This window comes from Phyllostomus hastatus, unplaced genomic scaffold, assembly GCF_019186645.2.
Source record: "Phyllostomus hastatus isolate PE091 unplaced genomic scaffold, TTU_PhHast_1.1 phas_scaffold_11, whole genome shotgun sequence".
Classification (NCBI taxonomy): domain Eukaryota; kingdom Metazoa; phylum Chordata; class Mammalia; order Chiroptera; family Phyllostomidae; genus Phyllostomus; species Phyllostomus hastatus.
Genome location: NW_025334005.1, coordinates 4,356,960 through 4,379,530, shown reverse-complemented (window position 1 = coordinate 4,379,530; position 22,571 = coordinate 4,356,960). Strand labels below are relative to the sequence as shown.

The 22,571-nt window shown below is 57.7% G+C and overlaps 3 protein-coding genes across 9 annotated transcripts; 2 read left to right on the top strand and 1 right to left on the bottom strand.

Moving 5' to 3' along the window:
* The first annotated feature begins 373 nt into the window (after positions 1-373).
* On the top strand, positions 374-17,343 carry FERMT3 (FERM domain containing kindlin 3). Its single transcript, XM_045854774.1, has 15 exons — positions 374-539; positions 1,115-1,293; positions 2,938-3,171; positions 3,401-3,520; positions 3,621-3,789; positions 3,979-4,081; positions 14,103-14,210; positions 14,380-14,514; positions 14,606-14,655; positions 14,760-14,884; positions 15,036-15,142; positions 15,259-15,492; positions 15,842-15,966; positions 16,484-16,625; positions 16,770-17,343. Exons 2-15 carry the CDS (start codon positions 1,134-1,136, stop codon positions 16,947-16,949), a joined length of 1,992 nt encoding a protein of 663 aa, XP_045710730.1. The 5' UTR covers positions 374-539; positions 1,115-1,133; the 3' UTR covers positions 16,950-17,343.
* Positions 17,246-19,709, bottom strand: TRPT1 (tRNA phosphotransferase 1). Of its 4 annotated transcripts, none has more exons than XR_006787585.1 (8): positions 19,439-19,592; positions 19,235-19,315; positions 18,894-18,975; positions 18,223-18,392; positions 17,959-18,133; positions 17,713-17,809; positions 17,529-17,639; positions 17,246-17,419 (listed from the first exon to the last, which is right to left on the bottom strand). XR_006787585.1 is itself a non-coding variant. In XM_045854783.1 (8 exons), exons 2-8 carry the CDS (start codon positions 19,304-19,306, stop codon positions 17,328-17,330), a joined length of 759 nt encoding a protein of 252 aa, XP_045710739.1. In that variant the 5' UTR covers positions 19,307-19,315; positions 19,613-19,709; the 3' UTR covers positions 17,246-17,327. The 4 variants fall into 4 exon arrangements, 3 of the variants coding, with proteins under 3 accessions (XP_045710739.1, XP_045710740.1, XP_045710741.1); XM_045854783.1 differs by lacking the exon at positions 19,439-19,592 and adding an exon at positions 19,613-19,709 and having other exon boundaries at positions 17,713-17,769; XM_045854784.1 differs by having other exon boundaries at positions 17,713-17,769; positions 19,439-19,595.
* On the top strand, positions 19,688-22,355 carry NUDT22 (nudix hydrolase 22). Of its 4 annotated transcripts, XM_045854775.1 has the most exons (6): positions 19,688-19,811; positions 20,118-20,615; positions 20,957-21,055; positions 21,554-21,651; positions 21,789-21,882; positions 22,089-22,355. In XM_045854775.1, exons 2-6 carry the CDS (start codon positions 20,136-20,138, stop codon positions 22,212-22,214), a joined length of 897 nt encoding a protein of 298 aa, XP_045710731.1. In that variant the 5' UTR covers positions 19,688-19,811; positions 20,118-20,135; the 3' UTR covers positions 22,215-22,355. The 4 variants fall into 4 exon arrangements, with proteins under 4 accessions (XP_045710731.1, XP_045710732.1, XP_045710734.1 ...); XM_045854776.1 differs by lacking the exon at positions 19,688-19,811 and having other exon boundaries at positions 19,818-20,615; positions 22,189-22,355; XM_045854778.1 differs by lacking the exons at positions 19,688-19,811; positions 21,554-21,651 and adding an exon at positions 21,246-21,298 and having other exon boundaries at positions 19,818-20,615; positions 22,189-22,355.
* The last annotated feature ends 216 nt before the right edge of the window (positions 22,356-22,571 follow it).

Here is a 22,571-nt window from a genome sequence, read left to right as displayed (position 1 = left end):
AGGGACGCTGGGTCTTGAGCCGACCTGATCTACCAAGTCCTAAGTAACCTGGATCCAGTCCCTCCGCTCCCGCGGCTCTCCTCGGCGTCCCGGGGATGTTACGTGGCCCAAAGCCACCCACCCCGTGAAAGGCTGGAGATGAGAGGTGGCTTCCTACGGGGCACGTAGCCACGAACACAAACCGGTGGCTTCTCTCGACCTGAGCAACTGTGCAGATGAGGGGACCCTTCTGTGGGGGGTCCCCCAGCCCTCCTCCTCCCTTGCTTTGTGGGCTCACTGGGATCCGAGGCGGGGCCACCCTGGGGCCCTTAGCGGTGGCTGGCAGTTCGCTTCCTGCACCCACAGTCACCAACCCGCCCTGGGGAGGAGGGGCTGAGCCCGCCCTGATTAAGACGGCGAGGGCTGCCCTCACCGGCTGAAGGAAGCTCCAAAGAGAAAGCGGAGGAGAAGGAAGCTCTCTGGTCTGCAGGTGTTCAGGCTGAGGTCGAGAGTGGCTGACGCTCCAGCTCCACCTGCCGCCCCAACCCCTTGCCAGCAAGGTAAGCTGGGGCCCTTCTTCCTCGCCCTCCTGCGGCCCCTCTGCCCAGCAGGGCCTCCCCCACGCAGAACCCGGAGAAGTGGACTTCCCACTGCCCTACAGAGGCCTCGGCTGGTCTGGGATGTTTGGGTCTCAGCTTTGGGCCGGGATTGGAATTCTCTTGTGACCTGTGCTGATAGCCGTTCCCAGGGTGGGCCGCAGCCAGTGTGGCCTCAGGGTGAGCTGTGGCCAGGAGAAGAGATAGGGGCCGTGCTCGGCCCTGCCCTCGAGCTGGGTGCTCCTGCGTGAGCCCTTCTTGCTCTCGCTGGGCCTCAGGCCTCCCGTCTGAGAGATGGCAGTGGGCTGGACCACATGGTCTCCAAGGCCCTTGCAGCCTCTACCCATCGAGACGATGAGAGGGTTTGCCTGGAACAGCTCAGCACCCCGAGTCTAGCTGCCGCCGCCGTGGGGTACGGCCTGCGGGTTTGCTCCGCCCCTGCCCAGGGCACCATCACTGTGGGGCCTCTTCTGCCTGGAGCAGGCAGCCCACGGGGCGCAGCACCTCACCCACTTGCTTCCTCCCCACCCCGTCCGCAGCGCCGCCGCCGCCGCAGCCATGGCGGGCATGAAGACGGCCACGGGGGACTACATCGACTCGTCCTGGGAGCTGCGGGTGTTTGTGGGAGAGGAGGACCCCGAGGCAGAGTCGGTCACCCTGCGGGTCACCGGGGAGTCGCACATCGGCGGGGTGCTGCTGAAGATCGTGGAGGAGATCAGTGAGTGACCCTCGGCCCCCGGGGCGACGGCGCCCGCTGCGGTCCCGTGGCACTTCCCTGCTGCAGGGCCCGTGATAACAGTGTCACGGTGACTCAGGCACCGGCTTAATCATTGGGTTCCAAAAAAGACATCTCCCCCATTTCCTCCCCTCCCGAGTCTCCCCTTCCTTCCTCCCGCTCCAGCGGGTTCTGCTACGTCCCCAGGGAGCAGGTCCGGCCACAGTCCCCCCACCCCCCACTGCGGGGGGCAGAAGCGGCCTTGTCTGGGGGCTGGGGAAGAGGCCACCTCCTGGGGGTCTGAGGGGACAGCAGACGGGGCTCCTGGGGGCCCCCGAGGGCCTCCTCCCACACCTCCTCCCCCAGGCGGAAGCGTCAGGCAGACGGGTGACAGGCCCAGCCTGGGTGGGAGGGCCCTGCCCCCACAGGAAGTTACAGCAGAGCCGCCTGTGGTATCAGCCATTGAAAGGAGCGGGGCTGGGGACGTCTCATCATCTCTCCCTGCCGGGGTGGGGACTGCCCCTTCCCGGGGAGGCGGAAAGCACATTCCGATAGCCAGAGCTGGAAGGCCGGCCCTGGAGCGATAGTCCCAGTGGGGAGCCCTTGGGGCCTGCGGGTGGGGGCGGGGGTGGGGTGTTTCCTCAGGCCCAGCCCACCCAAACCCACCACAGGCCTCTGCGGAGGGAGGTCAGGTGGGCGGCACAGGGCCCCGGGACAGTCCAGCCAAAAGGCTGAGGCGCCCAGGGTCGCCTCCCTTAAGGCAGGGCCCAAGGAGACCGTGAAAAGCGGAAGTCAGGAGGAGAAGGTCCCTCAGACCGAGACTCGGGGCTGAGCAGTGAAGACCTGGGGGCCCCAGGGCCTGGCGCCCAGCCAGGCAGCCAGGCCTCAGCAGGGAGACAGACGGACAGACAGACACACAGACAGACCCTGCCCCTCCACTCGCTGCAGGGCTCCCCAGGCCGCCTCCCTTCGGCTCCCACCCCCTGCGGTGGGGACAGCATGCCCAGCCCTCCCGTCCCCACTCACTCCTGAGTGCACCGGGCGCCTACCGATGCCCAGCTCGGCTGGGCGGGTGCTGCTCCGTGTCCACGGGGCCGGGGCGGTTGCTGCTCACGCCTCGAAAGCTGAGGCACAGAGAGGTGAAGGCCTCGGCCAAGGTCACAGAACCAGGACCCACTAGGTGTTTACGGAGCGCCTGCTCTTGCATGCCAGGCACAACCCCGGGCCCTGCCGTAGCATGAGCCCCCGAGCTCCCGGCGACGCCAGGGGTAGACGCAGTGGGCCGGGGTCTTCAGGGGCACAGGAGGGACTGCGTGGGGCAGCCCAGTGGGCTGGAGTGCGTGAGGTGGGTGCATTCAGACTGGGGCACACAGACTCTAGGCTGGGGGCTCTCTAGGAAGCGAAGCAGCGACTGAGCCCAGAAGGCTGAGCAGGGTTAGCCAGCGAAGAGCCATTCCGCCATGACCTTGTCCTAGACCCCAAGCCAGCCCAGCCTGGTGGCCCTGCCCTGCGCTTGGGCAGGGGAGGGAGGGGAAGTCATCAGGGGCCTCTGAATTCTAAGCAGGTGCTCAGCCTCGGTGGGGCTGGCGTCAGGGCCCGCCCTCCAAGGCTGACGGGCACCGCCCCCTTCTCCCTCGGCCCCCGCAGACCGCAAGCAGGACTGGTCGGACCACGCCATTTGGTGGGAACAGAAAAGGCGATGGCTGCTGCAGACCCACTGGACGCTGGACAAGTACGGCATCCTGGCCGACGCCCGCCTCTTCTTCGGGCCCCAGCATCGGCCGGTCCTCCTGCGGCTGCCCAACCGCAGGGCGGTGCGCCTGCGGGCCAGCTTCTCCAAGCCCCTCTTCCAGGCCGTGGCTGCCATCTGCCGCCTTCTCAGTGAGTCCCCGAGGGTCCCCACCCTGCCACGCGGCCAGGCTCCCGCAGCAAGGGGGCTGGTCCCCTCCCCTCACAGGCCCAGCTCTCGTCCTGTTGTCCTTGCTGCTCCGGTCCCCATCCTGTCTGCAGGGCCGTGACCTGCCCCACCGTGCCCGTGGTGGGGGGTGGGGGGAACTGGAGGGGTCACAGGGCAGCTCCCGGTGCCTGCTGAGGCCCCAGCTTCTCCCAGGTATCCGGCACCCCGAGGAGCTGTCTCTGCTCCGTGCTCCTGAGAAGAAGAAGAAGGACAAGAAAGAGAAGGAGCCTGAGGAGGAGGTGTATGACCTGACCAAGGTCGTCCTGGCTGGGGGTGAGCACTGGCCGGGTGGGCCCGGGGCTGGGCGCAGGGGACAGGCCCAGGAGGCCCAGGGCTGGGGGCAGGGCCTCGCTGACCCCGGCCTGCTCCGCAGGCGTGGCACCCGCATTGTTCCGGGGGATGCCAGCCCACTTCTCAGACAGCGAGCAGATGGAGGCCTGCTACCACATGCTGAGCCGGCCGCAGCAGCCGCCTGACCCCCTCCTGCTCCAGCGCCTGCCCCGGCCCAGCTCCCTGATGGACAAGACCCAGCTCCACAGCAGGTGCACTGCCTGCCGGGTCTGTCCTGGGGCCGCGTCCCCGCTGCCGAGGCTCACTCCCTGCGTGTCCCGCTTACCCCCAGTCCACGCCTCCTGTGTGTGTGCTCGCCCCCAAGCCGCCTGCCCGGCCCCCCGCCCCGCCCCAGCGCTGTGCCTGGCCCGGCCCTGACCCCTGCTTGTGCCGCGGCCCAGGTGGCTGGACTCCTCGCGGTGCCTCATGCAGCAGGACATCAAGTCCGGGGACACGCTCTGGCTGCGCTTCAAGTACTACAGCTTCTTCGACCTGGATCCCAAGGTGGGTCGGCTCAGGGACAAGCGGGGTCTGGGTCGGTGAGACATGAGGGGCTGGGTCCAGGGATCGGGGCTCTGGGAATGTCAGAGACCTGTAGGGGTCTGTCTCTGTCCGTTTGTCCATCCACACCCGTTTATTAATTCTGCCAACACAGTGCTGGGCCTGCGCTGAGGCCAAGGGCGTCAGGGGGGAAATGACCGCAGATCCGTGGGGACCCCGCGGTGAGGGTCCCTGGGAAGCCTGCTCAGGTGGGAGACGCCCAGCACCTGGGCTCAGGGAAGGCTTCCTGGTGGGGGTGGCACTGGGCCCTGCCGGGACGGGGCTGCGTGAGGGACCAGGCTTTGAGGCAGGTGCCAGCACGCATCTGTCCCTCCAGGCTGACTGTCCCCTCTGGCACCCAGCAGGCTCTGTGCCGCCCCCTGGAAAACCCCCAGAGCCCCTCAGGCAGCTCCTCCCGCCCCTCACGGGCTCATGGCAAAGCCCAGACTTAGCTGGTTCTGGATCCTGCCCTTGGCCTCCTGCCCCGCCCCTCCTGGGGTCCTCTTGATCATCCCTCCAGCTACAGTCCCAAACCACCTGCTCTTCTCTGGGTCACCTGCCCAGCCATACTGCAGCCCTCCTACCGTACCTTCCTCTCCCCTGGGCCTCGCCCCGCCCCCCAGCTCTGGAAGGAACCCTTGCCAATGCACCGTAGGCCGTGCCACTCCTGCCCGGAAGGCCCCGTGGCTGCCTGTGGCCCCAGGCTGCGCTGGCCCTGCCCACGCCTTTCCACGGGCATCACCTCCTGCCCGCCGGTCCTGGGGACTTCCTCGCTCCCTTCTCTTTGCCTTCCCTACCTTCTCGGGTTCGATGGTGTTCATGATTCCATTTTGTTTCCTTTCTATCAGCGCGGTAGCTGTGCTTGCTTTTTTACGTCGCTGCTGTAGGGGTCATAGTGCACGTACACATTTGCCGCCTGGTAATGCTGCCGCCTCACACAGGGTCCAAGAGCCTTAACAGCAGGACCCCCTCATCCCCCCCCCAACATTGTTGCGCACCCACCGCGCCACATGCTGAGGCCCCCGGCGCACCATTGTGTTCGTTGCCGTGGTGGTCGTTTTGACGCTCTATTGAGAAATAACTCACACATCACCCAACATGCCCGCTGGCGATGTCCACGTCGGTGGTTTTTATCGTGTTCACAGAGCGGTGCGGCCAGCACCACGGCCGATTCGAGAACACTCCGAAAGAAATCGCGTGCTCCTCCGAGGGCACTGCCCGTTTACTGCTCCCCACTCCCCGCAGCCCCGGGCAACTTCTCAGCTAACCTTTCTGTCTCGACAGCTTTGCCTGCTCTGGGCATTTCGTACCAGGGCGGCTCTTCGTGGTGTCTGGCTTCTTTAGCTTAGGACCGTGTTTTCAAGGTTCATCCGTGCTGTGCAGTGTGGATCGATCGGTGCTTTATTTATTGTTTCAGAAAGATGTTATTTATTTATTTTTAGGGAGACGGGGAGGGAGGGAGGAAAGAGAGGGAGAGAAACATTGATCCATTGCCTCTCTCACACCCACCACCGGGGGCCTGGCCTGCAGCCCAGACACGTGCTCTGACCGGGAACTGAACCCACGACCTTTCGCTTTGCAGGATGACACCCAACCCACTGAGCCACACTGGTCAGCGCTGTGTTTTATTCATTTTTGTGGCTGAGTAATATTCCATTGCATAGATGCGCCGCGGTTTCTTTCTATCAATTAATAGACATATGGTCCCCCCCACACACTTGTCAGCTATTATGGATAATGCTGCTATGAATATTCATGAACAGATTTTTGAGTGGACATAGATAGTCATTTCTTTTGGATATATACCTATGAGTAGAATGTTGAGTTGTCATTGTTAATTACTTTCGCTTTATCCAGGCAATTGTTTTTTATTAAATTTTTGTTTTGAGCCCTGGATGGTATGGCTCAGTGGATTGAGTGCTGGCCCCTGCTAACCTAAGCATCGCTGGTTTGATTCCCAGTCATGGCACCTGCCTGGGTTTTGGGCCAGGTCCCCGCAGTGGGAGGCATGTGAGAGGCAACCATACATTGATGTTTCTCTTCCTCTCTTTCTCATTCTCTTTCCCTCTCTCTAGGGATAAATAAAAATCTTTAAAACAAATAAATACATTTTTGTTTTGAGATAACTGTAGATTCACAGTCAACTGTTAAGAAGTAACACACAGAGGCCCCAGGTACCTGGACACCCTTTACCCAGTTGCCCCCAGCCAGTACCCCCACCAGGGCACTAACGCGGCTGCAGAACAGTTCCAGCCGCCAGGACTCCTGGGAAGGCGTTCACACGCGTGAAGAAAGCCTCCTGTGCCCGCCCACATGCTCACTGTCTCCCGCGCCCTCCGTCCCCGTGTGCAGAGCAGGTTTCCAGCCCAGAACATTCTCTGGTACATTTCCCTGCTGACTTGGGGATGAATTCTTGCAGCTTTTATATGTGTCTGGGAGTTGTTATTTTGCCTGTGATTTTGAAAGATATTTTCACTTGGTGTAGAGTTCTTGACTGACAGATAACCACCCCCCCAGCCCTGCCCCATGACCTAACTCCATTGTCTCTCGGCTTACACTGCTGCGACCGGCAGGTCTGCTAGCTTTCTCTGCTTATCGGCATGGAATGTGTCTTCCTTGCTAACTGTTTTTATGATTTTCTTTTCACACTGGTTTTCAACAATCCGATTATCATTGTTCACCTAATTCACTTCAGGTGTCTCATGCTTGGGGTTTAGTGAGCTCAATTTCGATCTTTTTTTTTTTAAGATTTTATTTATTTTTAGAGAGGGAAGGGAGGGAGAAAGAGAGAGAGAGAGAAACATCAATGTGTGGTTGTTGGGGGCTGTGGCCTGCAACCCAGGCATGTGCCCTGACTGGGAATCGAACCTGAGACACTTTGGTTCGCAGCCCATGCTCAATCCACTGAGCTATGCCAGCCAGGGCTAATTTTGACCTTTTTAACATTTTCTGTATCTCTGCTAACACACACACACATGCTGTTCTCTACTTCCTTGGACATACGGAGTATACAGCGGCAGGGGGGAAGTTGGGTTACAGTTGTTTGTATGAAAAATAATATAATAATCAACAAATAATAATAGAAGAATGAACTGTGTTTTGCATACCCACAACTGGAAGCCTACTTTTGCTCCACCCTGTATGTAGAATAACTTCTAGTGGTTTCGTCTATGAGTTTGATCAGCTGGGTCATTGCTGGATCTGTTTCCATTGACTGTTGATCTCCTCGTTCTGAGTTGTGTTGTTCTGCTTGTATTCGTGCCTGGTCAGTTTTTATTTGATGCCAGACATGACAAATTTTCTGTTCTTCGGTGCTGGGTTTTTGTGTTTTTGTGTGTGTGTGTGTGTGTGTGTGTGTGTGTGTGTGTGTGTGTTTTGTGGTCCTTTAAATATTTATAAAACTAGTTTGGGCATGAATTTAAGATACTTGGAAGCAGTTTGATCACTAGTTAATTAGGACAAGAGCATCTGTAATCTAGGGCTAATTTCTCCCCTTTCCAAGGGGAATAAACAGCCTTCTGAGTGTCTGATGCACCACGTATGAGAGATTTCTCTAACCTGGCTTCTGGGAATGTGAGTATTCCCACTCCACATAAGATCTGGTCAAGGTTCCACCTGCTCCTCTCCCGGGTTTTCTCCCAGCGGCCTTGGGCGGTTTCCTTACACACAGACGCGAATCCGCACTCAGCTAAAGACGCACAGGGAGCCCTCGGCGGATCCCCAGGGCTTCCTCCCCGCGCAGCTGCCGCCTCTCCAGGACTCTGCCTGTGAGCTCTGGCTGCCTTGGGCTTCCTTAATCTCCGCTGTGTTTCCTCAACTCCGGGAATAATGCTGGGCTCTGTCTGGGGTCCTCCACCCTGTGCTGCAGCCTAGAAACCCTCTCCAGGTAGTCAGATGGCTGGGGCAATCTGAGGGGTCACCTTGTCTCCCCTTCCCTCAGGGTCACTGTTCCACGTGGTCAGTTGTCCAATATCCAAAAACCATTTGGTCTTGTGGTTCTTTTTTCTTCATTCTAATTTCTGTTACAGTGAAATATATGATGGCTCAAAGGGTCCAATATCCCCAGCAGGTTTGTAATAATAACTAAAAACGGTTCCCCGCTGGGCTTCTTATCTCAGATTTCTGATCCCTAGAGAACATAAATTTTTAAAAAAGATTTTATTTATTTTTTAGAGAAAGGGAAAGGGCGGGAGAAAGGGAGAGAAACAGCAGTGTGTGGTTACCTCTCTCGGGCCCCTCACTGGGACTTGGCTGCAAGCCAGGCCTGTGCCCTGACTGGTAATCAGGCTGGCGATCCTTTGGTTTGCAGCCCGCACTCAGTCCACTGAGCTATCCCAGCCAGGGAGAGAATGTAAATGTTTAACTCTGTAGCTTTTTATTCTAGTGTTTCTGTCTATATGACATGCTTATATTATTTTCTATTCTCTGGTCTTTGTATAAAGATGAAAACTTAGCCATCTCACACCCTCCCCCTGCCCCTATAACACACACATTTCTCTGCACCTTCCCACTGAACTTTGCTATAGTTTTGGGTTAAAAACAGCATGATCGTGGCTATAAATAGTGACACATATAAACAGTGTTCTTAGCCAAGCCACAGAGTAAAGATATTTCCTTTCTTGGTCATGCTTTTTATAGTTCAAAATTGCTATATTTTTATTAACCTATTTTTCTACTAATTGTCTGTCTGTGCTCAGTTCAGAAAGAGGCCCCAAAAGGCTATCAGGGGCTGTGGCTTGTCACTGAGAGTTGAGGTGGAACATTCTATGGCCAAGCCCCTCCAACATTGCAACCAATGAAAACACTTCTTTCAGAATGGTTGGCCACGTTAGGACGCCAGTCAGTGCGATTCCCTTCCCGGGACCATGGAATGGTAGCGTTCTATGCCCACCGCACAACTTCCCTTAGTCGTCTCTCCACTGTTCCCTGGGGAATGCCACCCAGGGCTTCTTGGTTCCTGGTCACTTGTGTTCCTCTCTCTTAACGGACTCCCTCATTTTGATGGAGCATATATTCCAATAGCTTCCCCTAAAAGGGTATGTGAGACTTAAACAATTTGAAATTCTGCCTGTCTGCAAAGGTCAGAATTCTACGCTCACTCACATGATAGTTTGGCGAGGTATAGAATTCTAAGTTGGAAACATTTTCCAGCCAAATTCTGAAGCCACCTTCCCATCGTCTTCTGGTTTCCAGTGTTGCCGTTGAAAAGTCTGGTGCTATTTTTATTTTCAGTCCTTCTCTATGTGACACATACTTCTATTAAATTTCTTGGAGGTAGGGAGCAGGTATCAGGAACTTTTAAAATCTTCTCTTTATCTCTTGGTGTTCTAAATCTCTCAATAGTATAGATCGCTCCTCACTGATCTTTCTGCACACTTGCTCAGCCCTTTCAAATTAGAAACCCAGGTCCTTCAGTTCTAGAAAAACGCCCTTTACAATTTCTTCAATAATTTTCTCCCCTCCATTTTCTGTTCTTTTTTTTTTTTCAGGGACCTAGTAGATATTAGACCTCCTACACTTATTTTTCAAGGAAAGAAATTAGATATTTATCTTTTCTTATTTTTAAGCTCATTGTCCTTTTGTTCTACTTTCTGGAGTTTTAATCTCTGCAGCTGTATTTTTTAATTCTAAGAGCTCTTATTTCCTGAGTGTTTTTTTTTAAGAGCTCACAGCATTTTGCCGACCACCAGAAGCCTCCCTCCTCCCCCTCCCAGGCACCACCTCCCACAGAGGCGACAACTATTGCTACTTCTATCACCACAGATGAGATTTGTGCGTGTTTGAAATCTACACAAAGGATATCGCACAGTCTACACTTTTATGTCTGGCTTCTTTTACCCAGTGTTATGCGAATGATTCATTCGTGTGGTGTATAGGTGTATAGTCTATTCTTTCTCGCTGGCACCTTGCATCCCATTGTGTCAATATCCCACAGCTGATTTCCATTCTACTGTTGAGGGGCATTGGGCAATTTCCAGATTGGGGCTATTAAGAATAGAGATGCTATGACCGTTTCAGTATATGTTTTTTGGAAATTGCCCAAAAACATATTCTTTCTTTTTTAAAAGGAAAGAAATGGGGTCCCTGGCTGGTGTGGCTCAGTGGGTTGAGTGCCGGCCTGCAAACCAAGAGGTCGTTGGTTCAATTTCCGGTCAGGACATATGGCTGGGTTGCAGGCGAGGTCCCTGGCTGGGGGTGTGTGAGAGGAAACAGATCAGTGTATCCCTCACACATTGATGTTTCTTTCCCTCTCTTTCTCCCTCCCTTCTCCTCTGTCTAAAAGTAAATAATAAAACTTTTTAAAAAGAAATGGGGAGATTAACTTTTTAAAAAAGGCTTTATGTATTTTTAGAGAGAAAGGAAGGGAGGGAGAAAGTGTGGTTGCCCCTTGCCTGTCCCCTCCTGGGGATCTGGCCCACAACCCAGGCATGTGCCCTGACTGGGAATCGAACTGGTGTCTCTTTAGTTCGTAGGTGGGAACTCAATCCACTGAGCCACTCCATTCAGGGCTCACGTGGTATTTCTTATCTTTCCCATTGTAGCCATTCTGTAGATGTGTAAAGTTATCTCATGTGGTTTTTCATTTGTGTGTCTTTTAAAACAGCTTTACTGAAATATAATTTACATACTATAAAAATCACCCATTGTAAGCATTGCTTATTTTTAGTAAATTTATACGATTGTGCAACTGTCGCCACATCCCAGTTTTAGAACATTTCTGTCACCCCGGAAAGTTCTCTAGAGCCCATTGCAGTCCCTCCTCCCCCCACACCCAACCCATGACAGCTGTGCTGTGCCTTTTATGTGGCTGTAATTTACATTTCCTTGATGACTAATCAAGTTGAGCCCAATGAGCCCATGGCCACTAGCCAGTTGGAAATCCTCTTGTGTGAAGTTTCTGTTCAAGTTTTTTTTTTTTTTAACTGTAAAGCTGTAACTTTTAATTTATTTATTTATTTATTTATTTTTCTTTTTTCTTTTTATTTATTTATTTTTTACTTCAATCATTGTTCAAGTACAGTTTTCTGCCTTTTACTCCCAATCCAGTCCACCCACCCAACCCTCCCCACTTCCCTCCCATTACCACCCTCCCCTAGTTTTTGTCCATGTGTCCTTTAAATTTGTTCCCATAAACCCTTCCCATTCTCCCCTGAAATTCCCTCTTCTCTCCCCTCTGGTCACTATCAGCCTGTCCTCTTTTTCAGTGTCTCTGTTCAAGTTTTTTTGCCATTTTTATAAGGACTTGCTTGTCTTTTTTATACCCCTTTGCTGTTCTTCATGCAGTTGGTAGATGAGTACTTTCTCAGATACATATATAATGAATATGTTTTCTCTCAATGGCTTATTTTTTTGAAGATTTTACTTATTTTTAGAGAGGGGAAGGGAGGGGGAGAGGGAGAGAAACATCAATGTGTGGTTGCCTCTTACGTGCCCGCTACCGGGGACCTGGCCCACAACCCAGGCATGTGCCCTGACTGGGTTGTGGGCCAGCAACCCTTTGGTTTGCAGGCCGGCATTCAATCCACGGAGCCACACCAGCCAGGGCTTAATGGTTTATTTTGTATATGTGCTGCCAACATGAGCACTTGAATGGTTTATTTTGATAAACAAAAGTTCCTGATCTTATTATATTCTGATTTATATTTCTTCTTTTATGATTAACATCTTTTGTGGCCTGTTCACGAAATCTTTTCTGCATCAAGATCTCAAAGATGTAATCTTATTTTTCTCTAAAGGCTCTGTTTTAACGTTCACATTTGATCTGCAATCCATCAGGAATTGCTATCAGTGTGTGGCGTGAGGTAGGGGTACAAACAAATTCTTGACACGGGCACCCACCCGGCCCAGCCTCATTCACGGTAAAGAGCATTCTGTCCCGTGACTCCAGGGCCGCCTCTGCCCTGGGTCAGGTCAACATCCGTGTCTGGGTCTCTCTCTGACTATCTTTGTTTTCACTGGTCAATTTGCTTCTCGTTGTCAATGCTACAGAGTCTTAATTGCTCTCAGTTTATAATTACATTCCTTTTTAAAACAGCCTCCTGCTCTTGCTTTATGGGGGCAGTATTTCTGTCCCTACAAGGATTTTGACCGGTGTTGGGAGTTTTCTTCTCTCCCTACATGGTCTTTACTTTCTCCAAACCTCTTTTCTCCCTGTTCGTCTCGGTCTGCATGGTTCATGCTCGCGGCTTCCCACGAAGGTGGGGGATCCTTTTGTATTTACAAGGAAGGCTCTTGTAAGCCAGTTGGGAACCCAGAGTGCGTGAACAGGGCTTGGTGTTTTGGGGAACCTGCTGGGGGTGCCAGGGCAGACATGCCCCTCTTCTGCGGGGGTTTCTCTTTGGCGCACCTGTTTCTCAGCACTGAACCTGCTGCTCTCCCAACGGCGCACAGAAGACTCCCTGCCAATGTCTTGGGTGACAAATGGGGAAGAGCTGGGACACAAAGTTTATAGCATAAAGAAAGAGGGAAGATTTATTAAGCGATAGTACATTCCACAGGACATAGGAGTGGGCCAACTCTGAGCAGAGAAGGCACACGTGGGCTGGGGGGGGATTCTATTCTTATAGGGGAGAAGCTCCCTGGCTAGTCTTTGGCGGGCTTTTCCTGCGCAGGTACAAGGAGTTGGATTTCAAAGCTACTGCGCATGTGTGGTTTCTCATGATTTTCTTGATTGGCTACTGGAGAGGGGAGTCCCACAATGTTATTTCATTATAATGATATTATAATGAATCAGGGGTAGCGCGCAGGTGCATTCTATGATTCAGAGTTATCCCAGAAAACAGGAACAACCCGTCTTAGGGGGTCTTTGTCATGTATAGATGTTTTCTACCTCAGCCCTGCGGGGCCTCTGGAGTTTCCTTCCTGACTATCTCCTGCCTCATCACCTCTCACGATGCCAGCCTTCTCTCCATGTATCTGTTCTGGGCACCTGCACCACCCCTCCCAGCTGCGCCTGAAGTACCACATGCAGGTGCGCCCCCGCCTTGGCATCTCAGAGGGAAAACCTCTGGCTTCTGCACGGTGCCAGCTGGCTGTCCCTCGGCTGCAGCGAGTGGAGAGGGACCTGCTCCTTCTCTATGCTTTCTACAGTCCTCGTTTCCACCCGCCCTCGCCACTCAGCCAGGAGATCACCGCCCAGAGCCTGTCCTGGGGTCCTCCACGCGGACTGGATGCCTTTGTCCAGGTCTTTGTTCTTCCGGCTGTTTGCTTTCTCCTGTTTTCCAAACTCATCAGCGCCTTGGCGGCGGAGCAAGAGGGGAGACGGGAGACCCTGGCAACCCAGTTCCCATTCCCGTTTTGCTTCTCCTCCTCCAAAACCTCGTCTCGTATCTGCTCCAGGCCTCGCTCTCCTTTGTCCTTTTGGGTTGACCTTTTTAATGCCTCTGCTGTCAGTTTTGGCGGGTTTCAGGGGGAGCATGGGCTTGGTCTTCCACGGGTGACTGGGACCCCCCTCTGCGCTGTGCACTCCCTGCTCCTTCTCTCTGGAATGTTCTGCCCATCAGTCGCCCCTTTAGTGGCCCATTGTCATTCGCCACATCTCAGCACAGCATGTCCCCTCCTCGGGGAAGGCTTCCTCACGTGGGCTCGCTCCCTGCAACCCAGTCCCATTCTCAGCCACAGAACTCGGGCGTCCTCGCTGGGGGGCACGACCAGCGGCCCCCCGCAGCTGTTTCCTTGGTAGCTCCTATCACGCTTCAAGATTGGCTTTACCTGTTCATCGATGGGTTTGCGGCGCCCCCTGCAGCGGCATGCGGGGCACACCGCAGACTGTAGTCAACCTCTGTAGGAACCGGTCTAGAAGGAAAAAGGGGCCACTTCCCCGGGCAGGTGGGGCAGCCAGGCTGTAAGGCCCGCGTGGGGCCGATGAACAAGCTTGCCGCAGCACAGAGGGCGGGCTGAGGGCGGAGGCTCTGGGGCTGGGCACACGGGGTGCGCAGGACGCGCGACGCCTGACCAACCCAGCCTCCCCCTCCCGCCGCTGCAGACGGACCCGGTGCGGCTGACGCAGCTGTACGAGCAGGCTCGGTGGGACCTGCTGCTGGAGGAGATTGACTGCACCGAGGAGGAGATGATGGTGTTTGCGGCCCTGCAGGTGCCAGGCAGGCAGGCCTTGGGGCTCGGGGCGGCAGGGGTGCAGGCCAGCCCCGGGACAGGAAGTGTCCCCCAGGGTGGGGCCCCATCTCCGGGGAAGCCCAGCTCGGGGCGTGGTTGGGCGGAAGCGGGCTGCCCGCTGAGCCCTCCCTGGCCACGTGCCCACCCAGTACCACATCAACAAGCTGTCCCAGAGCGGGGAGGTGAGTGAACCGGCAGGCCCAGACCCGGGACTGGACGACCTAGACGCAGCCCTGAACAACCTGGAGGTGAAGCTGGAGGGCTCTGCACGCACGGATGTACTGGTGAGAGGGGCTCTGGCCAGGGAGGGGGGTCGGGGCGAGGCCCCCCCCCCCCGCCCCGGGAACCGGCCCCTCTGAACCCCCTCCTCCCCAGGACAGTCTCACCGCCATCCCGGAGCTGAAGGACCACCTCCGCATCTTCCGGTGAGTTTGGGGGCAGAGTCGCAGCCTGGCGGGAGGGGCCCCGTGTAAAGAGATGGAGAGGAGGGAGGAAGGTGGCCGGTGCCCACCGTCCACCTCACCCTCAGGCCCAGGAAGCTCACCCTGAAGGGGTACCGCCAGCACTGGGTGGTGTTCAAGGAGACCACGCTGTCCTACTACAAGAGCCAGGACGAAGCCCCGGGGGACCCCGTTCAGCAACTCAACCTCAAGGGTGAGTGTGAGAAGGCCAGGTGGGCGCTCTCACTTGCTTCTCCCTGAGTACCCGGGGAACAGGCTGTGTGTAGGGCAGGCCTTTCCCAGGGGTATCGCAGGCAGGGCTCCCCTTCTCCAGCCTCCTAGCCACCCCCTTCTCCTCCCTGAAGGCTGCGAGGTGGTCCCGGATGTCAACGTGTCCGGCCAGAAGTTCTGCATCAAACTCCTGGTGCCCTCGCCGGAGGGCATGAGTGAGATCCACCTGCGCTGCCAGGATGTGAGCGCTGTGCTGCCCGCCGGGTGGGCGGGTCCGGCGGGCATGGGGCGGGCAGAGGGGTAGGGGGCCCAACCGAGCCCGCTGGCCCCTCACCACCCTCCCGCCTCTCACCCTAGGAGCAGCAGTACGCCCGCTGGATGGCCGGCTGCCGACTGGCCTCCAAGGGCCGCACCATGGCGGACAGCAGCTACACCAGCGAGGTGCAGGCCATCCTGGCCTTCCTCAGCCTGCAGCGGACAGGCACTGGGGGCTCGGGCAACCAACCCCAGGGACCCGATGCCTCCCCTGAGGGCCTCAACCCCTACGGCCTTGTTGCGCCCCGCTTCCAGCGAAAGTTCAAGGCCAAGCAGGTGCCAGAGCGGGTGGGGGTGGGAAGGACCGCAGCGTTTACCTGGCCATCCTTGGCCCCTGGATCGCCATAGCGACTTCCTCTGAAAAGCCGTGCGCTCACACGCTCCTTCTCCCACCCATGTCCCTCAGCCTGAGTGTGCTGGTCCCCGCCCAGAGGAGGTGGGCACACGGTCCAGCTGCCCACGTCCACCTCAGGGCCTGGCTCAGCTCACAGTGGGGAGAGGGCACACTCGGGTGGCCCCACAATGGACGCTGCCCCTGCCCTAGGCTTAGCGTCCTGTCTCCCGGATGGGGACAGGCAGGGGGGACTCAGGGGCTTTGGAAGCCCTCACCAGCGTGGTCCTGCAGCTCACCCCAAGGATCCTGGAAGCTCACCAGAACGTGGCGCAACTCTCGCTGTCGGAGGCCCAGCTGCGCTTCATCCAGGCCTGGCAGTCCCTGCCTGACTTCGGCATCTCCTACGTGGTGGTCAGGTAAGAGTCCGCCCCGCCCCCTCCCGCCCCGCCCTCTCCCGCTGCCTGGGGGGCGGCCAGCCTCTGCGGGCAGACCTTCCTGAGGGCGCCCCGTGTGCCCTACCCACAACCCTGCACCCCCGCAGCAAACACAGAGAGATCAGGCCAGGAGAACAGGAGAGCCAGCTCCGTCCCGGCACTGCCCCTCTCCGGGCCTGGGTTAGTTGGTCTGTGGGACAGGGCTGACGCAGGCTGCCATGACAGGGACTGCCCCTTCGCCTGTTTCCCAAGCCAGCAAAGATGATGACGATACAAGAAAGTTATGTAAAGGCATGGACTGTTTGCCTGGTGCTGCTAAACGTTATTACGGTGATTATATCGATGAACTCCCGTGCTCCAGATGAGGAACTGAGGCCCAGAGAACCTAAGGGACTTACTCGCACTGCCTGCGCCTGAGCACCGCACCAGGCTGTGTGAGCGGGCTCCGGGGCCATGCCGGATGGGGCCCTCGCTCACACTCTGTCCTCCCGGGGACCAGGTTCAAGGGCAGCAGGAAAGATGAGATCCTGGGCATCGCCAACAACCGACTGATCCGCATCGACTTGGCCGTGGGCGACGTGGTCAAGACCTGGCGCTTCAGCAACATGCGCCAGTGGAACGTGAACTGGGACATCCGGCAGGTAGGCCGCAGTGGGGGCGGGGGGGGGGGCGGGGCTGGGCGGGGCCAGACCCAGCCAGGGCTGGGGCGGGGCGGCTCCCGCATCCCACACCACCAGCCCCTCTAATCGCCACTCCCCACCCCACCCCCCTGCCCCGCCCTGCAGGTTGCCATCGAGTTTGATGAACACATCAACGTGGCTTTCAGCTGCATGTCTGCCAGCTGCCGCATTGTGCACGAGTACATAGGCGGCTACATTTTCCTGTCGACACGGGAGCGCGCCAAAGGGGAGGAGCTGGACGAGGACCTCTTCCTGCAACTCACAGGAGGCCACGAGGCCTTCTGAGGCCTGTCCTGCTGCCCCCATCCCACTCACCACCTGCCATGGCCACGCCTAAACCCACACGCACTGGGACTCACTGCCCACACCCTCTCCAGACATGCGCCGAGCTGGGCACGTTCACTGACTGTCACTGGCTTTGTGCCCACCAGGAACGGGGCTGGGGCAGACTCCGTCCTCCCCCAGGCTAGGGACGGTGGGCCCACAGCACTCACATCCGCCTTTCCCCGGTCTGAGTGGTGGAGACCTACACCCCGGACTTTGCTGTGGTCCCTGAGCACGCAAGGAAGACCAGCTGTAGCTACAGGATGACAATTCATGGTTTCAAACTGGAGTTTCTTTTTTGTTATCTTTTTACATTTCTTTTTTTTTTAAATAAATATTTTATTGTTGGATCATCCTCCTTCCCCTGGAGCTGTGCTTGGAGGCGCTCTGACATTCTGTCTCTTCATGAGCAGCCAAGGAGAGGGGCTTTCCTGAGATAGAGACAAATTGGTCAGGGAACGGGAGACCGAAGTCGGCTGGGAACGAGGGGAAGGGCACAGGCTCCGGGCACAAAGAACAGGGGGGAGTGGAGGTTCTCACGGGTGGGGCACAGCTGCAGGGCCTCCTTGAAGTACTTGGGAAGCAGGAAGCCATCAGCATCCCCTGGAGTCAGGATCACCCCATTGGCAGAGCGGAAGAAGGGGATTCCATCTGCGCACAGAGCGGGGATGCAGCCAGGCCGTCTGGGCAGGCCCAGGGCCGTCCCTGCTGCGCCCAGACTCACCCGCCAGGGCCAGGGGCCCGTTGATGAACACGGCCACTTCGCAGTTCGGCCGCATGCCTGCAGGGACACCTGGAGCTGGGGTCTGCAGTGCCTGGGACTGCAGTTACCAAACCAGGGTGGGCTGGGGCGCTGGACTGAGCGGGCAGAAGGGGCTGCTGCCGCACACAGGGTGTGGGGTGGCTCTGGAGGTGGACCTGGGAGGAGAGTGGGTGGGAGTCCCTGGGAGGAGGGGGGGTGGGCACTGACCACTGATGACACCAGGGTCCCCAGGCAGTCCTGTGGCCAGGTGGATGTGCGTCCTTCCCCGGCAGGACAGGCCCTTGAGCAGGATGGAGGGCCAGTGCTTCCAGAACGTGCCATGCACAAGCATCAGGGGCAGGTCCTGCGGGGTCTCCAGCGGCATCACCTCCAACTCAGGTACCTGGTATGGGTGAAGGAGTGGGCAGCAGTGAGACCCCCTCCCAGGCAGGGGTCCCGCCTGGCTCTCCCATGTGTCCTGTTGGCCCCCACCTGCAGGGAGTGACCCTGATTGGCTCGGATGAGAGGGCCCGTGCTGGGGTCCCCCGGCTGCAGGGCAAACCGCTGCTTCCCGTTGGTGTCCACCACACGCTGCACGTCTTCAGCTGAGAAGCTGCGGAACTGGGGCAGCCGCAGGAGGGCGTCCAGGGGCACGAAGCCGCCTGTGGGCACACGGGGTGCTCAGGAGCTGAACCTGCTCTGGCCTGAGCCAGAGTTACCAGGGGAGACACAGGTGACCAGAACAAAGCCAGGGCTTGGGGGGGTCACAAGGGCTCATTGGTGTGACCTTTAGAAAGTCTTCCCTGTCCAAGTCTCAGTTTCCTTAGCTGACCAGGGAATAGGCTCTGCCTCCTGGAGGGCCCCAGAGATAAAGCGACCCTTTTAGGCACAGTACCTGGCTCAAGGTGGATACTCAATAAGCCTCCTTTGCACCCCCCAACCCCCACCCTGTGCCCACTTTTAGGACAAGTGTTTATGCCCAGAGAGGCTCCCTTCCCAGTTTGCCCCCGACGTGGTACTGGGGTCTGGGTCTTCCCTGTAAATGGAGAGATGTACCTTGCATGCTGTCCCCACAGGGCCGCGGTGGGAGCCGTGGGGGAGAGCAGTCACAAACAGGCTCACACTGCCCCCTGCGCTGGAGCCCCTCCAAGCCCCTCACTTACCAGGCCCCATGGGAAGCCCCAGCTTCAGGGCCCCGTGGCGCAGGGCATAGGACAGCGCCTTGGACAGCTGGACATCTCGGTCCTGCAAGAGTTCAGAGGTGGCCCCCGGACCCCATGGTGATTCTGCCTTGCTGCCCACCCTGAACACTGAGTGTGACCTGCTGCAGGGGGAGACCAGAGGGAGAGAGTCCCTGTGCCCTCCAGAAAACGGTGTGACCCGCCAGCCGTCAGTCCCACCCCATCGGCATTTCCCAGGCAGCCAAGACTGAGTCCCTTCACCTCCTCTTTCCACCTCGGGGGAGTGGGGGGACCCGGGTAGGGGTGAGGGGTGGGGAACGCACCTGTTCCCGGGGTCTGTGAGCCCTCCTACCCCTGGGCCCTGCTGCTTCCTGCTTCTTCCCTCCGGAGTTCATGATCAAAACCTGTGGGGAGCAGTGGCCTGTGGGGACTGTGAAAGGGCGTCCAATGACCCCACCCTGCCCAGAAAGTCAAAAAGCCTCAGGATGTGAGAGCTGGGAGGGGGGTACTCAGCTCATGAAATTCACCTCCCACCCGCAAATGCCTGGTGCAGAAAGGAAAACTGAGTCCCAGCAGGCAAGACTTGCCCAAGGTGACACTGTCAACCACGGAGTCCAGCCAAGCCGAGCCCCCGAGCTCCAGGCTCGCGGGTCGGCCAAGCGAGCTGGGCCTGAGGGGGCGGGGCCGGCGCCCAGACTAACCGGGCGGAAGATCGGGCGGGTCACAGCACAACGAACGGGAGCAGGGAGAACAGACCGCTGGGCTCACTAGCTCCCCTTGCGAGGCGGCTGCCTACGCGAGCTCCAGAGCACTGAAGCCGGCCAATGAGAAGCCAGGGACGGAGGGGCGGGCACTTCCGCTCTGGGGGGAAAGGGGAGGGGACTTCGGGCCGAGTTGGCGGTGAGTCCCGGCTGGAGCCTGGAGCTTCTGACCCTGGGAGGGGTTCCTGGGAGTCTAGGGTTGGAAGCAGGACCCCTGGGTTTGGGAGACATGGACATCAGGGGGTGACTGGAAGAGGACCTCCGGGTGGTATGGGATGCCCTGGAGTCCCAGGAATGTCTGGCAGCAGGAGTCTCGGGCTCCTGCTGGAGGATAAGACACTTTACTGCCCAGGGATATGCAAGAGGGCTGGAAGTATCCTCAGTAGGTCTGTGTGGGTGACTGTGGGTACCCCAAGGTGACAGGCCTGGCTGTGACCTTCCGCAGAGCTGCCCTGTCCAGACTATGGACCCTGAGGTGTCTCTGATGCTGCAGTGCCCGCCGGGTGGGCTGCCAGAGCAACAAGTACGGGCTGAGCTGAGTCCAGCCCACGACCGTCGTCCCCTGCCAGGAGGGGACCAGGCCATCGCGGCTGTCTGGGAGAGCCGGCTACAGGCCCAGCCCTGGATCTTTGATGCTCCCAAGTTCCGCCTGCACTCTGCCTTCCTGGAGCCCACTGGCTCGCAGGGGCCGCAGCTGCTCCTGCGCCTGGGCCTCACTTCCTACCGAGACTTCCTGGGCACCAACTGGGCCAGCTCAGCTGCCTGGCTTCGACAGCAGGGGCTTGCTGACTGGGGTGACAAGCAGGCCTACCTGGCAGACCCCCTGGGAGTGGGCGCCGCGCTGACCACCGCGGATGACTTCCTTGTCTTCCTGCGCCGCTCCCAGCGGGTGGCTGAGGCCCCTGGGCTGGTGGACGTGCCTGGTGGGCACCCTGAGCCTCAGGTAAGACGCCAGGCTGGGTGCAAAGGCGCAGCGACTCAGGCAGCTCAGCTTTCTTCCCCATTCCTCAGAGGGGGGATTGGCCTGGTACCTCTGGGCAAGTCTCTGCTCAAGGGAGCCCCTCAGCCTCCCCACTGATCCCTTTCCCATACTTGTCAGAAGCTATAGGGAATGGGGGCAAGGACCTAGCTGGACCTCTGGCAGTCCATCTGGAAAGGGAGGGCCTGGGTGAGGAGACCACTAACACTCTCACACAGTGCCCAAACAGGCCCGCCGGGCCAGCGAGCACAGGGGAAGGCAGGGCGGGAAGAGGTGGGGTGGGGGCTGAGCCTCAGCTCTCACAGGCCCTGTGTCCCGGTGACAGCCCTCTGCACAAGGACCTCCCTGGGGAGCTGGTGGTGCATGAACTCTTCTCCAGTGTCCTCCAGGAGATCTGTGACGAGGTGAGTGAGGGGTGGCCAGGTCAGGGGGTGGACTGGGAGGGGGGTTGTAGAACAGAACGTGCCAGAATTCCACAACCTCAGTCTGGGCTGGTTCCAGGGTCTGCAGGCATGTGGCACTGAGGGAAGAACCTGGCTTTGCAACTGGGCGCACTTGGAGTGGAATCCTACCTGCCATTTCTGTGTGCCTTAGGCTCTTCCTCTTTACAATGTGAACAATGACAAATGTCTCGCCTACTCCCCCAGGTTTGTTGAAAAGAAACATAGCTGGAAGTCAATTTATCGACTTTCCTTGCATGACTCTGAGCAAATTATCCAATCTCCGGTTCTGGGTTTCCCATCTGTAAAATGAACTTGCCCAAGATCCAACATCCTGTGATCCTGGACACTTGAGCCACAAACTGTAAAATGCTGTAGGACCAGGGTAATGCATGTGCTCACCTCCACTGAGAGGGGCGGGGTGTGGGTGGCGAGCACTGACAGGTGGGACCCCGGCCCCAGGTGAACCTGCCACGGCTCACCCTGAGCCAGCCGCAGCTATTGGGCATCGCGCGCAATGAGACCAGTGCAGGCCGCGCCAGTGCCGAGTTCTACGTCCAGTGAGTGAGCTCTGGGGGACAGGGACCTGGGTCCTGGGATAGGTGGGTGGTTGAGGGGGAGGGCTGAGACAGCTGGGGCTCCACAAGGGCCCTCCAGGGGCTGAGCACCCACCAGGCCATTCTTATGTCTCGTCCAGGTGCAGCCTGACCTCTGAGCAGGTGAGGAAGCATTACATGAGTGGGGGACCGGAGGCGCACGAGTCCACAGGAATTATCTTTGTGGAGACACAGGTGTGAAGAGGCAAAGTCTTGCTTGGACAAGGAGCTGGGGTTGGGACTTGCAGAGGTGATGCCTGTCTGTCTCGGTGGGTGGGGTCAAACAGGGCTCCCAGATCTCTCAGAGCTGTTCTCCAGCGCCACGAGGCCTCACTGGGGATGCCCAGAGCCCAAGGGAGAGGGCCAGGGACCTGTTCAGCCTCCTTAACATGTCTCCTTAGGGACTGGACTGTGCAGAGGGCTCTGAGGCTCAGAACTCTGGGCACGACTCCTGCAAAAGATGTGAGGGCAACATGTCTGGCTCTCACTGTCCCCCCACAGAACGTGAAGAGGTTGCAGGAGACTGAAATGTGGGCCGAGCTCTGCCCCTCTGCCAAAGGTGCCATCTTCCTCTACAACCAGGTCCAAAGAAGTTCCACCTGAGTCACTTTAGGGTCCCCAGACCTATCACCACAGCTCAAAAGACAATAAAGGACTTTATTCTTGGATTCCGTTGATATGCGCTGATTCCATGAGACAGAGAGGAGCCGCCGAGAGCCTGTGGGTGAGAGAGACAGGACAGATGGCCCGAGGGGAGGGGAGCGGAAGCCCGGCCTCAGTACTGCCCTCTGCATTCTGGGATATGAGGGCCATGCTTTCTGGCCAGGCTCTAGTGAGGGTCAGGGTCGACTGTGGGGTGGAAGCTGTTCTGTTAAAAGTGTCTC